Here is a 16,991-nt window from a genome sequence, read left to right on the forward strand (position 1 = left end):
TTGGTATGCATTTCTAATGTTATAATTCTACTCATGTTAATTCTCTTGTTCTTAACAGTCTTGAGTCTCCACCATGGAAGGAATTCTTAGCCAAGGCAGTTCTACCATACGTCTTGAGGTTACTCACTGGATTGTGCACTGGGCACCCTGCTACACAGGTAATGCAGAAACCTAATTGTTGTGTCTCTTCAAAACTAGTCTTTTTTCTTGACTAAAATAAACTAATCTTCTTTCTTTTTTTTTAATCATGGGCCCTATTTCTGCTTACATGCACATGGAATTCTGTGCTTACGATCACCATTTTCTGCGCACTGTGCAAGCTATGTAAGCGAAGAATGCCTAGTGGGTGCGCACGCTTAAAAGCAAAAAAAAATTCCCGCTAACCCTTGAAATGCGTGTGACGTAAGCGCCAAACTCCCTGCTTCTGTAAGCACTGATGGTAAGCAGAGTTATGAAATCAGGCCCAGATCTGTGGATGAGTTATAGATAAAACTATGTTCGGGCAATCAATCATAGTCATCATCATCATCCGTGCCCAATTTCATAAAGCCTGTACGCATTAAAAATGGTTTTAAAATTTTCATTTTTGCATCTGGTGCCCCAGTCATTGTTTGCTAAGGAAAGAAATTTGCTAAGCGGTATTTTTAGGTTGGCAGCTTTATAAAATTTGGACTGATTGGCTGCAGCTTTTGCTTTCTCTCTCTCCCTCTCTCTCACAGTGTGTTGAGGGCAGTCCCCATCAGCATTACATGTTATCATCTTCTTCATTCTGGAGTTTATTTTGTTTGTTTTCAGATGTTAGTTGGTGCTGAATGTATCCTTGCTATCCATCGTATGGAGCAGATCTCTAGTGAAGAAGGCATTGGATCATTATCAGAGAATCTAATGGAGTCACTCAAACCTAACCCTGAGGTAGCCAAAAAGGTAAGATGTCAGAAACAATTACACCCTCCAGTTAAGCCTGGTTCAAATTTCTGTTGAATGCGATTGCGATACAAATTTTGAGCGCCACAAATTCGCAACAAATTATTTGCAACAGTTTAACTTTTGTGAAACATTCGCTGCGAGCAGCCATGTGATGTAAAATTCGCTTCACAACCTGATTGGTTTAGAGAACAGAGCTTGTGAAGTCAGTGAAACATTACTCTGAGGTGGTACACCCTCCCTCTCCAAATAGTTACCTCTTCATCCATCAATGCCCCTCCAAAATCAGCCGTGTGATTTCTCTGCATTTTTTCCTGATTTCAGGATTTTTTAAAACCTCAATTACATGTAGCCTCCAAATTTTCTTGCAATAAGTACATGTATAAGGAGTCACCAAAGTGAGAAATAAGTAGTTGAAATTGTACTCTTACCTGTAGTTATGTATTTCTGGTGAAGCACACAGTCTGTAAACCTCCCAAATTGTAACAAATTCAAGGTTCTGGGCTAGAATAAGGGGGAACCCAGGCCCAGGCCATTTTCTGGAGTTTGTATGATTGGCAACTCTCATCCCCATTGAATGAGTATGTCACCTTACTCGTGTTGGAGCGTTAATAAGATCATTGGGCCCCTATCTTAGTATAATTGGCAACTCTCATCCCCATTGAATGAGTATGCCACCTTACTCGTGTTGGAGCGTTAATAAGATCATTGGGCCCCTATCTTAGTATAATTGGCAACTCTCATCCCCATTGAATGAGTATGTCACCTTACTCGTGTTGGAGCGTTAATAAGATCATTGGGCCCCTATCTTAGTATAATTTGCAACTCTCATCCCCATCGAATGAGTATGTCACCTTACTCGTGTTGGAGCGTTACTAAGATCATTGGGCCCCTATCTTAGTATAATTGGCAACTCTCATCCCCATTGAATGAGTATGTCACCTTACTCGTGTTGGAGTGTTACTAAGATCATTGGGCCCCTATCTTAGTATAATTGGCAACTCTCATCCCCATCGAATGAGTATGTCACCGTACTCGTGTTTGAGTGTTACTAAGATCATTGGGCCCCTATCTTAGTATAATTGGCAACTCTCATCCCCATTGAATGAGTATGTCACCGTACTCGTGTTGGAGTGTTACTAAGATCATTGGGCCCCTATCTTAGTATAATTGGCAACTCTCATCCCCATTGAATGAGTATGTCACCTTACTCGTGTTGGAGTGTTACTAAGATAATTGGGCCCCTATCTTAGTATAATTGGCAACTCTCATCCCCATTGAATGAGTATGTCACCTTACTCGTGTTGGAGCGTTACTAAGATCATTGGGCCCCTATCTTAGTATAATTGGCAACTCTCATCCCCATTGAATGAGTATGTCACCTTACTCGTGTTGGAGTGTTACTAAGATCATTGGGCCCCTATCTTAGTATAATTGGCAACTCTCATCCCCATTGAATGAGTATGTCACCTTACTCGTGTTGGAGTGTTACTAAGATCATTGGGCCCCTATCTTAGTATAATTGGCAACTCTCATCCCCATTGAATGAGTATGTCACCTTACTCGTGTTGGAGTGTTACTAAGATCATTGGGCCCCTATCTTAGTATAATTGGCAACTCTCATCCCCATTGAATGAGTATGTCACCTTACTCGTGTTGGAGCGTTACTAAGATCATTGGGCCCCTATCTTAGTATAATTGGCAACTCTCATCCCCATTGAATGAGTAAGTCACCTTACTCGTGTTGGAGCGTTACTAAGATCATTGGGCCCCTATCTTAGTATAATTGGCAACTCTCATCCCCATTGAATGAGTCCGTCACCTTACTCGTGTTGGAGCGTTACTAAGATCATTGGGCCCCTATCTTAGTATAATTGGCAACTCTCATCCCCATTGAATGAGTATGTCACCTTACTCGTGTTGGAGCGTTAATAAGATCATTGGGCCCCTATCTTAGTATAATTTGCAACTCTCATCCCCATTGAATGAGTATGTCACCTTACTCGTGTTGGAGCGTTAATAAGATCATTGGGCCCCTATCTTAGTATAATTTGCAACTCTCATCCCCATTGAATGAGTCCGTCACCTTACTCGTGTTGGAGCGTTACTAAGATCATTGGGCCCCTATCTTAGTATAATTGGCAACTCTCATCCCCATTGAATGAGTATGTCACCTTACTCGTGTTGGAGCGTTAATAAGATCATTGGGCCCCTATCTTAGTATAATTTGCAACTCTCATCCCCATTGAATGAGTATGTCACCTTACTCGTGTTGGAGCGTTAATAAGATCATTGGGCCCCTATCTTAGTATAATTTGCAACTCTCATCCCCATCGAATGAGTATGTCACCTTACTCGTGTTGGAGCGTTACTAAGATCATTGGGCCCCTATCTTAGTATAATTGGCAACTCTCATCCCCATCGAATGAGTATGTCACCTTACTCGTGTTGGAGCGTTACTAAGATCATTGGGCCCCTATCTTAGTATAATTGGCAACTCTCATCCCCATTGAATGAGTATGTCACCTTACTCGTGTTGGAGCGTTACTAAGATCATTGGGCCCCTATCTTAGTATAATTGGCAACTCTCATCCCCATTGAATGAGTATGTCACCTTACTCGTGTTGGAGCGTTACTAAGATCATTGGGCCCCTATCTCAGAGCTTAATTGAGTTGTGTAAACTTCACCCCTGTGTATCTCAAATATAAAGTAATAGGAAAGAAGCTTTAATTCTTGATATAAACATTTTTGCAAACTACAAAATGACTTATTTTGAACTCCTTCCTTACGTTAATTCTTAGATTGATAAAGTGAGAGCCCAGACCAAGGCAGAGAAGAAACGTCTTGCTATGGCAATGAGACAAAAGCAACTAGGAGCTCTTGGGATGTCAGTAAGTACATACAGGAATCCAATTCAATATGTTGTACATAGTTATTCAACAAGCTTTACTTTCTAATGTAACTCTTGAGTGGAATAAGATTTCTGATTTTATTTTGTTTGTTTTAACCACTAGACTAATGAGAAGGGGCAGGTAACTGCAGAGCGCTCTGTGCTGAAACAGATGGAGGAACTAGTGGATGAGTCTGGATTGACATGCTGTATATGCAGAGAGGGTTACAAATACCAGCCACAGAAGGTAATTATGCAAGAATGTGGTCTACTGGCTGGTTGACTGGCTGGTTGACTGGCTGGTTGACTGGCTGGTTGACTGGCTGGTTGACTGGCTGGTTGACTGGCTGGTTGACTGGCTGGTTGACTGGCTGCTTGACTGGCTGCTTGACTGGCTGCTTGACTGGCTGGTTCACTGGCTGCTTGACTGGCTGGTTGGCTGGCTGGTTGGCTGGCTGGTTGACCGGCTGGTTGGTTGGCTGGTTTGCTGGCTGGCTAATTGGCTGGCTGGTTGACTGGCTGGTTGACTGGCTGGTTGACTGGCTGGTTGACTGGCTGGTTGGCTGGCTGGTTGGTTGGTTGGCTGGTTTGCTGGCTGGCTGGTTGACTGGCTGGTTGACTGGCGGGTTGGCTGGCTGGTTGGCTGGCTGGTTCACTGGCTGGTTCACTGGCTGGTTGGCTGGCTGGTTGACCGGCTGGTTGGTTGGTTGGCTGGTTTGCTGGCTGGCTAATTGGCTGGCTGGCTGGTTGGGTGGTTGGTTAGTTTTCCAGATTTCTAATCAGCTGGATTGAGCCATTGATTGGCATGCTTGTTTACTGGGTGTAGCAACGGTCAAGTTCAAGTGAGATTTTACTTCACTTTGGCTTGGGTAATAGCTTGACTGGTACTTTTTCTTTCTTGATATTGTCAGGTTCTTGGGATCTACACATTCACAAAGTGCCATCCATTGGAGGAATATGAGACAAAGTCACGTAAGACACAAGGCTACAGTACAGTGTCTCACTTCAATATTGTGCATTATGACTGTCATATGGCTGCTGTCAGGTAAAGCTCTTCTCTAATTGTAAATGTGTTTGAAAATACATTATTTTTAATATTATCAACAGAATTAAAATCCTGACAATTGGATTAAAAAAAGAGAGGAAGGAAAGGGTTTGTACATTCTGGTGTGATTCCTTGCTATGCAGTTTGAATGGAGACTGCCAACATAACGTTAGATGATTCAATTGGCAGAGCACTGGCACGTTCATCCGGCTGTCACAGATTCAAGTCATGTCTAATAATTGTTTATGAATTTTTTTTATTTTTTATTACAACCCTAAACTATTTTAAAATGTACCCAGTCAATTTTGCCTTGTGATGTATTACTTGATACTTGTAAAAAATCAACATATTATGTTTGTACTGTTTTGTTTGCCCCTAATTATCCTGTGGTTTTGTCCTCCTGCACCTCCTCCTGAGTAAGTTGTTTTGTTCCTTCTTTTCTCAGACATGCCCGTGGTCGTGAAGAATGGGAGAGTGCTGCATTGCAGAATGCAAACACAAAGTGCAATGGACTACTACCATTATGGGGACCACAGGTTCCTGAATCAGCCTTCGCTAGCTGCCTGGCAAGGTATACTCATAATTATTGCACCTTTGTTTATGTAACATAATAAAGGCATGATATTCTTACTATTTAAGTTTGTTTTCAAATTTGTTATCCATTGGAAAAATCTGAACAATTTTTCGTTTATAAAGCCTGAAAAGTATTTTAGAGCCTTTACAACATGTCAGCCCTTGTACTCGATAGAATGGGAAACTTTAGACTATCTGCCAATCACCAAGAGAGGGCGCTCTTCACCAGGTAATGTCAACAACTTAGGAATAGGAGAAGCATGAGTAACGGTCACTGACAGCAAATACCTTGTGTTTTGCGTGTTTTTGATTTTGTATTTAGATTTAGCCAAATTGTATTTTGTTTTTCATAACACAATGCCAGCATAAACCAAACTGTTCTTGAACAGGACGTACTGGACACGAGTTCCCCCAAGGATAACAAGCGGTGTGCATGAGTTTTTGGGAGTGTTTCTACTAGGGTAATTACCAAAAATTCAAAAATGCTGACCTACCAAAAATTGAGAAGAAATCTGAAGTTTAGTTGTATGACAATGTATCTGATTTAATTTTCAAGAGGCTGAGAGACTTCTAAATATTTTTTGAGTATTTTTGAATTTTTACCATTTACCATTGTTTGCTATAGGAGTTGTGCACCCTTACCTGGTAGGTCTGCTGCCCTCTAGTGGCAGAGCTTTCAAAAAGTCTCCCATTGTTCTACTTTTTTTTCTAAGGAACAAACATGCCTGATAACAATATGAATTAAGCACCCCTGCCTGTGGTTGTGGTCATTGTTTGTAGCAGTGATGTCAGACATGTCACAGTTGATAATTTAGAATAACAGAAAAACCAACTGTACTGCAGCCATGCTTCTAAAACATCACAAAGTGGAATGGAAGTTATTGAAATCAGCATTTTAGTTTGTAGTGTTTATTTTAGTTTTCTTGAGAAAATAGAATTAACTGCTTACAATCAAAAGGATGTATGGTGTAACTGCAAACAAAAGTTCAATGCCAGAGATTTTCTCAACTAAATTTTTCCTTGTTTCATCACATTGTTGGTTTTAGCCCCCAGAGTCAGATTCATACCCTTGGGTCTTGATTGCAACAATTTCATAATGACAAATCAAGCACCTTGTTCTTTATCTCCTGGGCCCAATTTCATGGAGCTGCTTAGCACAAAAATGTGCTTAGCATGAAATTTGTTCCTTGTTAAAAACAGGATTACCAACCAAATGCCGCATGATTTTCAGGATAAGCAAACAACAGCTGAATACCAGTAACAAGCAATGTGCAACAAATGGAAATTTGGTTGGTAATCCTGTTTTTATCAAGGAAGAAATTTCATGCTAAGCAAATTTTTGTGCTTAGTGGCTCTATGAAATTGGGCCTTGTATATGACCATACATTGTAGTACACTGTAGTACAACGTCGAGACCAAACTCTAGCTCTTATGAGAGACCGCAAGTTTACTACTATTTATACATGTAGTTTATTCTTTCCCTCCCCTTCACACCATGCAAAGCTTCAAACATCACTCACCTTGTGTTCTTGTTATCTTTGTGCAGACATAACATCTATCTACAAGAGTGTACAGGTCACCATGAGCCCAACTACCATGCTACTATCCATGATATCAAACTATTACTACAGCGTTTTGCTACAGAACGATCCTTTAGTAATGACAGCGGTGGAGGAGGCAGACAAAGTAACATACATCTCCTGCCGTATATGCTTCATATGGCTCTATATGTCATCAATACGTGAGTCTCAAATTAAACATGACGCAAACTTTCCCAAATAGAGCTTAAAGGCACTGGACACTAATGGTAACTACTCAAAATAATTATTAGCATAAAACCTTACTTGGTAACGAGTAATGGGGAGCTGTTGATAATATAAAACATTGTGAGAAATGGCTCCCTCTGAAGTAACCAGTTTTTGAGAAAAAGGTAATTTTCTCACTCAAATAATGGAAGGCTTCAGGCTTGAAGCCTTTTATTATGCATTTGAAAGCACACAAAGTTTTTTTTCTCCATTATTCTCTTGCAATTTCGATGACCAATTGAGCCCAAATTTTCACAAGTTTGTTATTTCATGCATATGTTGTGATACACCAAGTGAGAATACTGGTTTTTTAACAATTACCAAACATGTCCAATGCATTTAAAGAGGGGCTTAAGATCAAATTCAGTACTGTGACGTTTGTTTATTTTCCAATAGATAGAGTTCTTACTAAACCGGAGAACAAAATTCTCTTCAACAAAAGTCTCTTTGCTCAGGTTTGAAATGGTGATAAATGCCACTGTGTTTAATACCCTTCAATTGTAATTTTTGTCATGACTCCGCACTTGAATGTATATTGTTTAAAAGAGAATGTTTAAGTTCATTGCTGAGTTTTCATGGTATTTAATAAAAACGGCAGGAATTTGACCTTTTGATTGGGACAAAGACCCATTTTTTTTTTATCCGATTATGTCATGTTTGGAATTTTGCTCTAAAAGAGTATAAAACAATATTAACATTTAACATCGTTTTACATAATTGAACCGGAAGTTAAGAGCCTTGTAATTTTTCCCCCACTTTCATGAAGACTACATCTTTTGGAAAATGAGTGCATCATAAAACTGAATTCCACCCTGAAGCCCCTATTAAAGAATGCCTGAATGTTCTTTCTGTATTAAGTGCAGCAAATAAAGTAGACGTATTAATAGGAGTCAAGGGTGGCTTGGGGTATAGTCCAGGGTGTGTGGGGGTGGAGGGGCACTAACACATCTCCCTACGGAGGTATGATTGGGGGAAATGGCTCCAGGTTACACTGTTACACCAAACATATTTGAAATTTTGTATCTATGGCCGTGTCAGATTTGGTGGCTACAGCTAGATTTCTGCGTCATCATATATTGAAGTATAGGCTGTCCTAAGCAATAGCCGTAGCCGTAGCTGTAGACGCCAATTCCAATATGGCCTATAAAGCATATGTAATATTGAATAGCGCCCTCTTTTGGTAGACTGTTGTTTGTTTTATATTTTTAACCTTTGACCTGATTGGTTGACAGCACCCGTTCTGTACCCCGTGAGGAAAAGAATCTGACTACATTATTGAAGTCTCCACCTTCCAAGTGGTTGGAATCTAGCTTTGAGATTGACGGTCCGTTCTACTACGCTGCACTTAGCCCTCTAGTTCTTCCACCAGACAAATGGAAGGAAGCTAAGATTGTTGTATTGAAGCAACTATTGGCATCAGCTCATGTCAGGCATGTCAGCCCTATGGGTGCAACTACGTAAGTGCAATAATCATTCAAATTGTAGCGTGACTGTCAATAACTTAACTACTTTTAGTGCCATAGATATACATGTAGAATATGGCACAATTGCAGAATACCCCGCACCCCCGAGGTACCTTTTTTCTTGCGGAGGCGCGGAGTCGCGGTCACAATGTATTTCCCTGCGCCGAGGGACGGAGTCTCAGTCGTCCCAGCGTGTTACAATGCGTAGTATCATATCATTGTGATATTTGTGACCGTTTGAGGGCGCTATCAAACTAAATTGTATCACTTCCGGGTGTTTGCTTGTTCATTTCCCACTGGGGAACCGAATGCTGCCATCCCCATTTTTTAAAAGGAAAAGAAAGCCCGAATTCCATCGATATTATATTCTTGCCGCTATGCAAATGTTCCCCATTCAAGGATTATTTTAAAAAGGGAAAGAAAGTCCGAATTCAATTTACTTAATATTATTACCGCTATGGAAATGTTCCCCATTCAAGGATTATTTTTAAACGGGAAAGAAAGCCCGAATTCCATTTATTTTATATTCTTGCCGCTATGCAAATGTTCCCCATTCAAAGGTTATTTTAAAAAGGGACAGAAAGGTTCCGAATTCCATTTACTTTATATTTATTACCACTATGGAAATGTTCCCCATTCAAGGATCATTTTTTTAAAGGGAAAGAAAGCCCGAATTCCATTTATATTATATTCTTGCCGCTATGCAAATGTTCCATTGCCCGCACCACGTCTCCGCGCCTCCGCGCCTCCACCTTCCCCGACTCTCCAAAAATTATCTTGGACATGTGTAATGCTGCTATGCCCGTCTTTCTAAAAACGCCCTCTATCGGCCATTGCCCGCACCACGACTTCGCGACTCCGCGCCTCCACTTCCCCGACTCTCCACAATCTTGACCACTTGTAGTGCTATGCCCGTCTTTCTGAAAACGCCCTCTATCGGTCATTGCCCGCACCACGACTCCGCGACTCCGCGCCTCCACTTCCCCGACTCTCCACAATCTTGACCACTTGTGGTGCTATGCCCGTCTTTCTGAAAACGCCCTCTATTGGCCATTGCACACACCACGTCTCCGCGACTCCGCGCCTCCACCTTCCCCGACTCTCCAAAATTATCTTCACCACGTGCAGTGATATTCCCGTCTTTCTAAACACGCCCTTTATCGGCCATTGCCGCACCACGTCTCTGCGACTCCGCGCCTCCACCTTCCCCGACTCTCCAAAATTATCTTGACCTCATGTAGTGGCATGCCCGTCTATCTAAACACGCCCTCTATCGGCCATTGCCGCACCACGTCTCCGCGACTCCGCGCCTTCACCTTCCCCGACTCTCCAAAATTATCTTGACCTCATGTAGTGGTATGCTCGTCTTTCTAAAAACGCCCTCTACCGGCCATTGCCCGCACCACGTCTCCGCGCCTCCGCGCCTCCACCTTCCCCGACTCTCCAAAATTATCTTGACCTTATGTAGTGGTATGCCCGTCTTTCTAAAAACGCCCTCTACCGGCCATTGCCCGCACCACGACTCCGCGCCTCCACCTTCCCCAACTCTCCAAGGCTAATGGCTGCCCCCATGCCAGAACCCGTGTATGTGCGCGCAGCCTATCTACTGATCTAGGTATTATATTGTATATCTATGCTTAGTGCTAGTTCATTCAACAGCGTCATTTTGAAAATTGTTCTTGTTGCCTCCATGCACCAAATAATTTATTAGAGGATGTGTAAAAAAAAAGGTATACATTTGGGTGTCGCTCTTAAAGTTAATGGCAATAAAACATGTAAAACTTACATGGCTAGAAGTACAGCAGCCCTTGATAGTATTAAGTATTTTGAGAATCAAAGTACTGAGGTTATGGACAAATGTAACAGCTTTTAAAAAAACCAAAATCTGAATCTGGTAAACATGACTGTGAGATACATTTCTCAGAGTGTGTATTTGACTTATGGATTATAAGCCGATTAACAAAAAACGCTGCAACCTTCTGAAATGACATTTTCACAGGTTGGTTTAATTGTTTTATCTGCGTTCATATAGGATTGAAACAAGCGAATAGTTAAACATTAAAAGGTACATGTATACTTTATTTACTGTACATGTATGCAGAACTGTTGCTTCAATATTGTATGATGGGCACAAAGTACTAAGAAATCACTTAGTTGACATTATTTGCATTTTGATTGTTGATTGTCATGACGTGGTAAATTTAATTGAATTGATTTAAAGGCACTGGACACTATTGGTAATTACTCAAAACTAATTGTTATCACAAAACTTTACATGTAGAAGACTGGTCTTTGACAATTACCAAAGGTGTCCAGTGTCTTTAATACTACATGTGTGTGTATTTTACTTTGTGTTGAAGCTGTTTGTCTGTTTATGCTACAATGTAACTTGTGCACCAAACGGCTCAATAAAATTGTTCTTTTATTATGAATCCCTAGATTGAGTGATAAGCAAGTGAAGGAGTACACTGTGTACAAACCAGCCTTAGTGTTCTTTGCTTTACTGGATGCTATTTATGAGAAGATGTTGACTCCAGCCCCTCATCAGGCCTCCAGCTGGCCTGTATCATTGGCTCACTACATCAGACATAATGATGAGGCATTACTCAAAGCTGGTGATGAGGTGAGTCACAATACTCATTACTCATTGGGTGCGTTCGTTTAGCTTCCCTGGGTCCACCCCGCGGTGCTACCGGGTAAGCCCCTGACAAGAGCTATTTGAATGATCACTCACCCTCTTGTGGTGACCTCATGCACCTCTGGTCAGCCCCAAGTGACCCGTTCCACAAGCAGGGCACTTGGGGCTGACCCGGATGAGCCCCTGGAATGACGTTAAAACTATTCAAACGTACCGGGGGCAGATTGGGGTCGACCCAGGAAGCTAATCGAATGCACCCATTATTCAGGTTGGCTCGTGATCATCAGTGGTTTCTTGCCTGACTATCAGTGAACCACAGTTTGAATAAAACCTTGCACATGGATTGTGTTTTCAGTCCCTACCTGATTGCATGGGTTAAATTCCCTACCTGAGGTTGGCCTTTCCACATCTAAAACAGACATGTCTTCAACATCTTCAGGTATCTTCAGGCCAATGCGAGGCACTTTTTAGGATTATGTACATTAGCTGAAAGATAGATGATTTGTCATAATCAGAAGACAGCTTCTGACTGGCACCCTCGAACAAAGATATTGATAAAACAGGGAGACCACCAACAGGGCTTGATAGATAGCTAGAGGATAGCTAGAGGATATTGGTTCAACAGGGCTTGATAGATAGCTAGAGGATAGCTAGAGGATATTGGTTCAAATCTCGCTCTAGTAATTTTTTCATTGTTCAACCCCAAATCATTTAGAATAAAAGTAAGCTGTATATAATGGCTTCAGTATTGAAACTTGACTTAACATTTTTCACACTTTGTTATTTGTTTGAATTCTAATGGCAAACTTGATGAGTGTTTGTGTTTAAATTATTGTTCATTTATTCATCTACTCTTGTTAAAGATCACATTTGTTCACTCAGTGTGTAACCAATATCAATTATTATACCATAAATTATGTACATGTTTATTGGGTGCTTCTTTTTAAGTTTACTTGATAATGTTTTTTGAGTCACTACAGATGTTGTTTGCCATACACCATATAGAATAATGACGTTACTATTCAAATACCTGTCCCACAACATGGAGTCTTTGAGTGTGTGCAAGGGCGTGGGTGTGCCGTCACAATCAACGCTATAAATATGAATATCTTTATCTATGATCGAACCAGGGACATTGTATGCTTCATTGATGTACGCGCTTAGACGCGCATACGGCCTGTCCTACATTATGGCAACTTTCATAGCAACAAAGGGGTTATCGGTCTATTGTCTCTCACAATTTGTCCACAAAACTCGATCTTGTGACCCTGTAGAGATTATGTTTTCCTCTCCTTGGTATTTAGTTTAATCTCATTTATGTTTAATGTCAATAGGTACTGTACCGGTACGAGGTAGATAGTCTGCCCTGTGAGTCCTTTGCTGAATTCTGTGACGTGGCTGGTAAGTTAATACTGCATTGTCTCAGCCTCGCTACCATGGACAGCGCGCAGTGTCAAAACCTCTTGTCACTTACCCCTGGTAGGGATGTACTGAAAATCTGATTAGCTACCAAAAGTGACTACTTAGCATGCACGCTTGTTAAAAACTTCTGAGTGCTTGTATGGTGCTTGTTGGATGCATATTGCGCCAGGTGAAAATGCAAGTATTTTGTCGCGATTCCATTTCAAATTAATTATGTTTTTACACGGTTACCCTAAACTGCATACAGTTAGACATATCACAAGATCAAAGAAGAATGAGAGGGGACCAGTTGCTCTTTGACTAATGCCTCTTTGCCTGTAACCATGCATGAGCAGGCATGTAGAGAGGATTGGCCATAAACCTATTTTAAACATAGATTCTGGCATATTTTAATGAACCAATTTCAGGGGTTATGAGCGAGCACGGCATGCGCTAAAAAAAAAATGGCGCATGATTGATTTATACTTTACAAATTGACCGTCTTAAAAAAAAAATTGTAATTTGAAATTTACTCTTGTAACACAGGAATACAGACCTTATTTTTTTTTTTTCGCGAGTGGCCCATTTGTCTCAACTGCCAAAACAATCTTTTGTCACTGTATTTATAACTGATTTTATGTTTTACTCATGTTGACAATAATTGATAAGCTGACTTTACAAAGTAACTTTATTTTTCAAACATTGTCATGATTGTCCCGTTTATGTTGATAACTATTTGATATCATTCATTGTTCCTTTGTGTTTCAGAGTTGCTTGGTGACATTCAGAATCCGGATGAGTTCTTGGCAGATGTCATCTCCTCTCTTCCATAAAGTAGCTTTGGCTTCCAGAAACTAGTAACTGAGTTTCTAGGATCATAAACCTTGTTATGGCCAATAGTTTAAACATAGTCATTAACATGATGAGACTAATTAATAAAGCACCTGATTGTCCTTGTTTTTGTAGCTTTAGTTTAAAGTGATTATATAATCCAAACTGCTCTGTCACAAGTCACTATACCTTGCTAGTCTTGCATGTACTACAACATTAATTGGGAAACCTGCGTTACTGTAAGAAAGAATCGTTAATGTATCTTAACATGAGAACTTACACTATAAGAATGACGCAGTATTACTTAACAAGCTTTAGGCAATTTTAAGAATTTAAGCAAAATCAGAAGTATTGAACTAAACCAGACCTTGAGTTGGATTTTTTTGTCTGATAAACAATAGCAAAGCATGAAGATTTCTCTAAAGTTAGTACCAACAATATACGTAGACTTAAAATGTTTGAATGTAAGGGTAATTAAAAGAGACTCTGGTTTTAACTTGTTTTGTTATGCTTTGATAGTTTCATGAAGGTAACACAATTTAGGGGAATTTTGAATCATTACTCCAAGAAAAACCTTGCAGATTATTATAGCAATGGTCTTTGTTCTTGTACTCAGACTTGTTTGGTATTATTATACAACTAAGATTAACAGTAAATAACCTGATTGAAGTGTTCAATGTAGTAAAGTATAGCGCAGTCATTTTGCAAAAAGCTCACTGGCCTTACATATTTAAAACTTCATGATCAAAATATAAATTCTATGAAAATTGTGAGATATTTTCCATGTTCTATGGCATGACTTCATTGGTAAATATTGCATGGGGAGTGTTTATCACAGTATCCCATTCTCTGGTGAAGGAGTCTTCTTTCCTCTTGCATAGTGTGAGGCAAACTGTATCAGAATACATGGTTTATTGTATGTCAATACACCTGAAGCTGATGAAAATGCAACACAAATTAAATGTTTACCATGAAATACCACAGAATTCTGTGCTGTCAATTGCATTATTCTGTGGGCCATAAACACAGAAGTGAGTGAGCGCTGTCATAATATGGGCTGGAACTCTTCACGCTGGTTTAAATCCCTTAAAAGAAAACTGTAGTCAAACGAGGAGAAAAAATGATTGAATGACCACACAATTTTCAGAATGGGAAAGAGGACTCCTGAAGGTGCGCAGCTATTTTGACCTGTTTTTGGGCGTCGTCATTTGCAAAAAATGAGTAAAAAATTAATGTATCCATATGATCATTTTGTCACTAAAATAAATGTTGCATGAAAGGGTTATTACATCATATTGTAAGATGGAAGTATAAATATTTACAGATTTGAATGTCTAAGCTCACCACATATTGTGGCGTTGAAGATATAGGATTTGATCTTAAATGAGAAGTCATAGCATTCTACTGTATCAACTTAAATGTAAACAATATTGCAATGGACAAAAAGTAAAATAAAAGCGTATAACTTGGGTAGGAAGCCTGTGAAGGAAGATAGTATTCCCTTGGGATTGGATTTGTCATTTAGTATTTTAAAGAAACTTGCATAACAGTAGCATTTAAACAAAATATATCCATCGGATAAGGGTGTTTGCAAAGTGCGCTGATAAAATATTGGTTATTGCAGTATTTGTGCTAGCTTAATTACAACCCATAGTCTCTACATTTCTCAACAGTGTTTTTAAAATGTTTGGTTTCTGTTTTAAAAGTAAAGTGTTGTTCTTTTTAATGATTGTTCAATCAATAATTGTTTAATTTTGCACAACAGCATCAACTTTACCTATGACTAGTTTTTCTTTGCATTGTTTGTCTTCATAATATTCATATTGTCATGATATGTGTATGTTTAGATGTTGATCAATAAAGCAAAGTAGAGATGAAAGTACAATTTGCAGCAATTTGTCCATTTTCTTTAACCAGTTACTGCTGGTAAAATGTGTACACAAGCACACCGGTTACAGAAACAATGGGCCGAATAAATAAAAACTAGCAATTACTTACCAAGTAAAAAAGGTCCAGCATTAGCAAGAAGACTGAAAAGTAAAAGATCAGGCATGAACATTTTGCTCGCGGGATTACCTTTCACTTATAGACATATTTAAGTACAATGTCGTTTTTATTTATAAATAAAAACGACATTGTACTGACATACTGTAGCAATTACTTGTATTTTTACAAGCTACTGTATGAGGAGCTTGAGATTTTACTTGAACAACAGTGTTGCATATATGGCTCGGTATCGGGTCAGTATTAAAGGGTTATTTTTCCCTTGGCCTAATGATCCAACTATAAATGTTACTTATAAATTTGTTGTGTACTTTAATTGCTCTAAAAGAACCAATCTCTGGAGTGCTGGCGTGGAGAGGCTGGCTGTTTCCTCATCATAGCCACTGCCGCCATCGAAAGACTTGACTAAGTGGAAACTGCCCCGTCTGCATTTCAATTAATCGCTATTGATCAGCGAGTCCATGCCTCTATTGTTATACTCCTGAATACCCCGCTATTGAGCTTTTCTCTGACCATTTACTAATCCGTTCAAGTGAATGGTGTTTTTCAGTAAAAGGTTATTTATAGAGATTTGGGCAAATTCTCATGCCTGATCTTAAACTTATCGAAATTTGTTAATGCTGGCTTTATACGGCCCAGTATCTTGTGAAACTAAACAGGTTATAGTAAAATGTCGGTTTTATTTACATCTCAATAAGAAGAGTCCCTCAAGCATTGCTTTTACCTACTAGTTCAACCAATTACTAGCAATATTAAGGCTTACTTTTATTTCTAAGGATTCAAGTAAAAGGCTAGTAAAAGCAAATGCTAGTTTTTATTTATTCGCCCCAATAACTGAGGTCTGATAAATGCGTTTGTAAACATGTCCATGGATGTCCTTAGCAAGTGTGCTAGCATGCCCAGACAAGGTGTTGCGTTTTTTTTTTGCCCCATACAAAGAGGGACAAAATGTCCTAGATTTCATGCTCAGAACTTTCCCTTTTTTTCCAGGGATTATTTCAAGACCTTTTGTTGGACAAGCTTTGTCCTTAGCTTTGTCCTTTTGTTGATAGACATGACAGACTGCCAGCATTGTAGGGAGGCATTGTATTAGATATTCCAGCACCCCATGGCTGCCAGCATTGTAGGGAGGCATTGTATTAGATATTCCAGCACCCCATGGCTGCCAGCATTGTAGGGAGGCATTGTATTAGATATTCCAGCACCCCATGGCTGCCAGCATTGTAGGGAGGCATTGTATTAGATATTCCAGCACCCCATGGCTGCCAGCATTGTAGGGAGGCATTGTATTAGATATTCCAGCACCCCATGGCTGCCAGCATTGTAGGGAGGCATTGTATTAGATATTCCAGCACCCCATGGCTGACCAAGTATACACCTTTATCACACTGTCACCATCTTGGTCATGTTCCCTGT

At 39.9% G+C, this 16,991-nt stretch overlaps 1 protein-coding gene across 1 annotated transcript in view; it reads left to right on the forward strand.

The window, feature by feature from the left end:
* The window catches only part of LOC117303093 (E3 ubiquitin-protein ligase UBR4-like), a 134,122-nt gene extending 118,457 nt beyond the window's left edge, over positions 1–15,665 (forward strand). The window contains exons 101-111 of the mRNA XM_033787171.1: positions 59–158; positions 796–924; positions 3,727–3,816; positions 3,940–4,062; positions 4,727–4,860; positions 5,306–5,431; positions 6,980–7,174; positions 8,471–8,695; positions 11,141–11,324; positions 12,674–12,740; positions 13,509–15,665. Of these exons, the coding sequence (XP_033643062.1) occupies positions 59–158; positions 796–924; positions 3,727–3,816; positions 3,940–4,062; positions 4,727–4,860; positions 5,306–5,431; positions 6,980–7,174; positions 8,471–8,695; positions 11,141–11,324; positions 12,674–12,740; positions 13,509–13,573 (1,438 nt within the window). The 3' untranslated portion in view covers positions 13,574–15,665. The remainder of the gene's footprint in view (positions 1–58; positions 159–795; positions 925–3,726; positions 3,817–3,939; positions 4,063–4,726; positions 4,861–5,305; positions 5,432–6,979; positions 7,175–8,470; positions 8,696–11,140; positions 11,325–12,673; positions 12,741–13,508) is intronic.
* Positions 15,666–16,991: the final 1,326 nt, after the last annotated feature.

Source organism: Asterias rubens, chromosome 19 (assembly GCF_902459465.1).
Source record: "Asterias rubens chromosome 19, eAstRub1.3, whole genome shotgun sequence".
Taxonomy (NCBI): Eukaryota; Metazoa; Echinodermata; class Asteroidea; order Forcipulatida; family Asteriidae; genus Asterias; species Asterias rubens.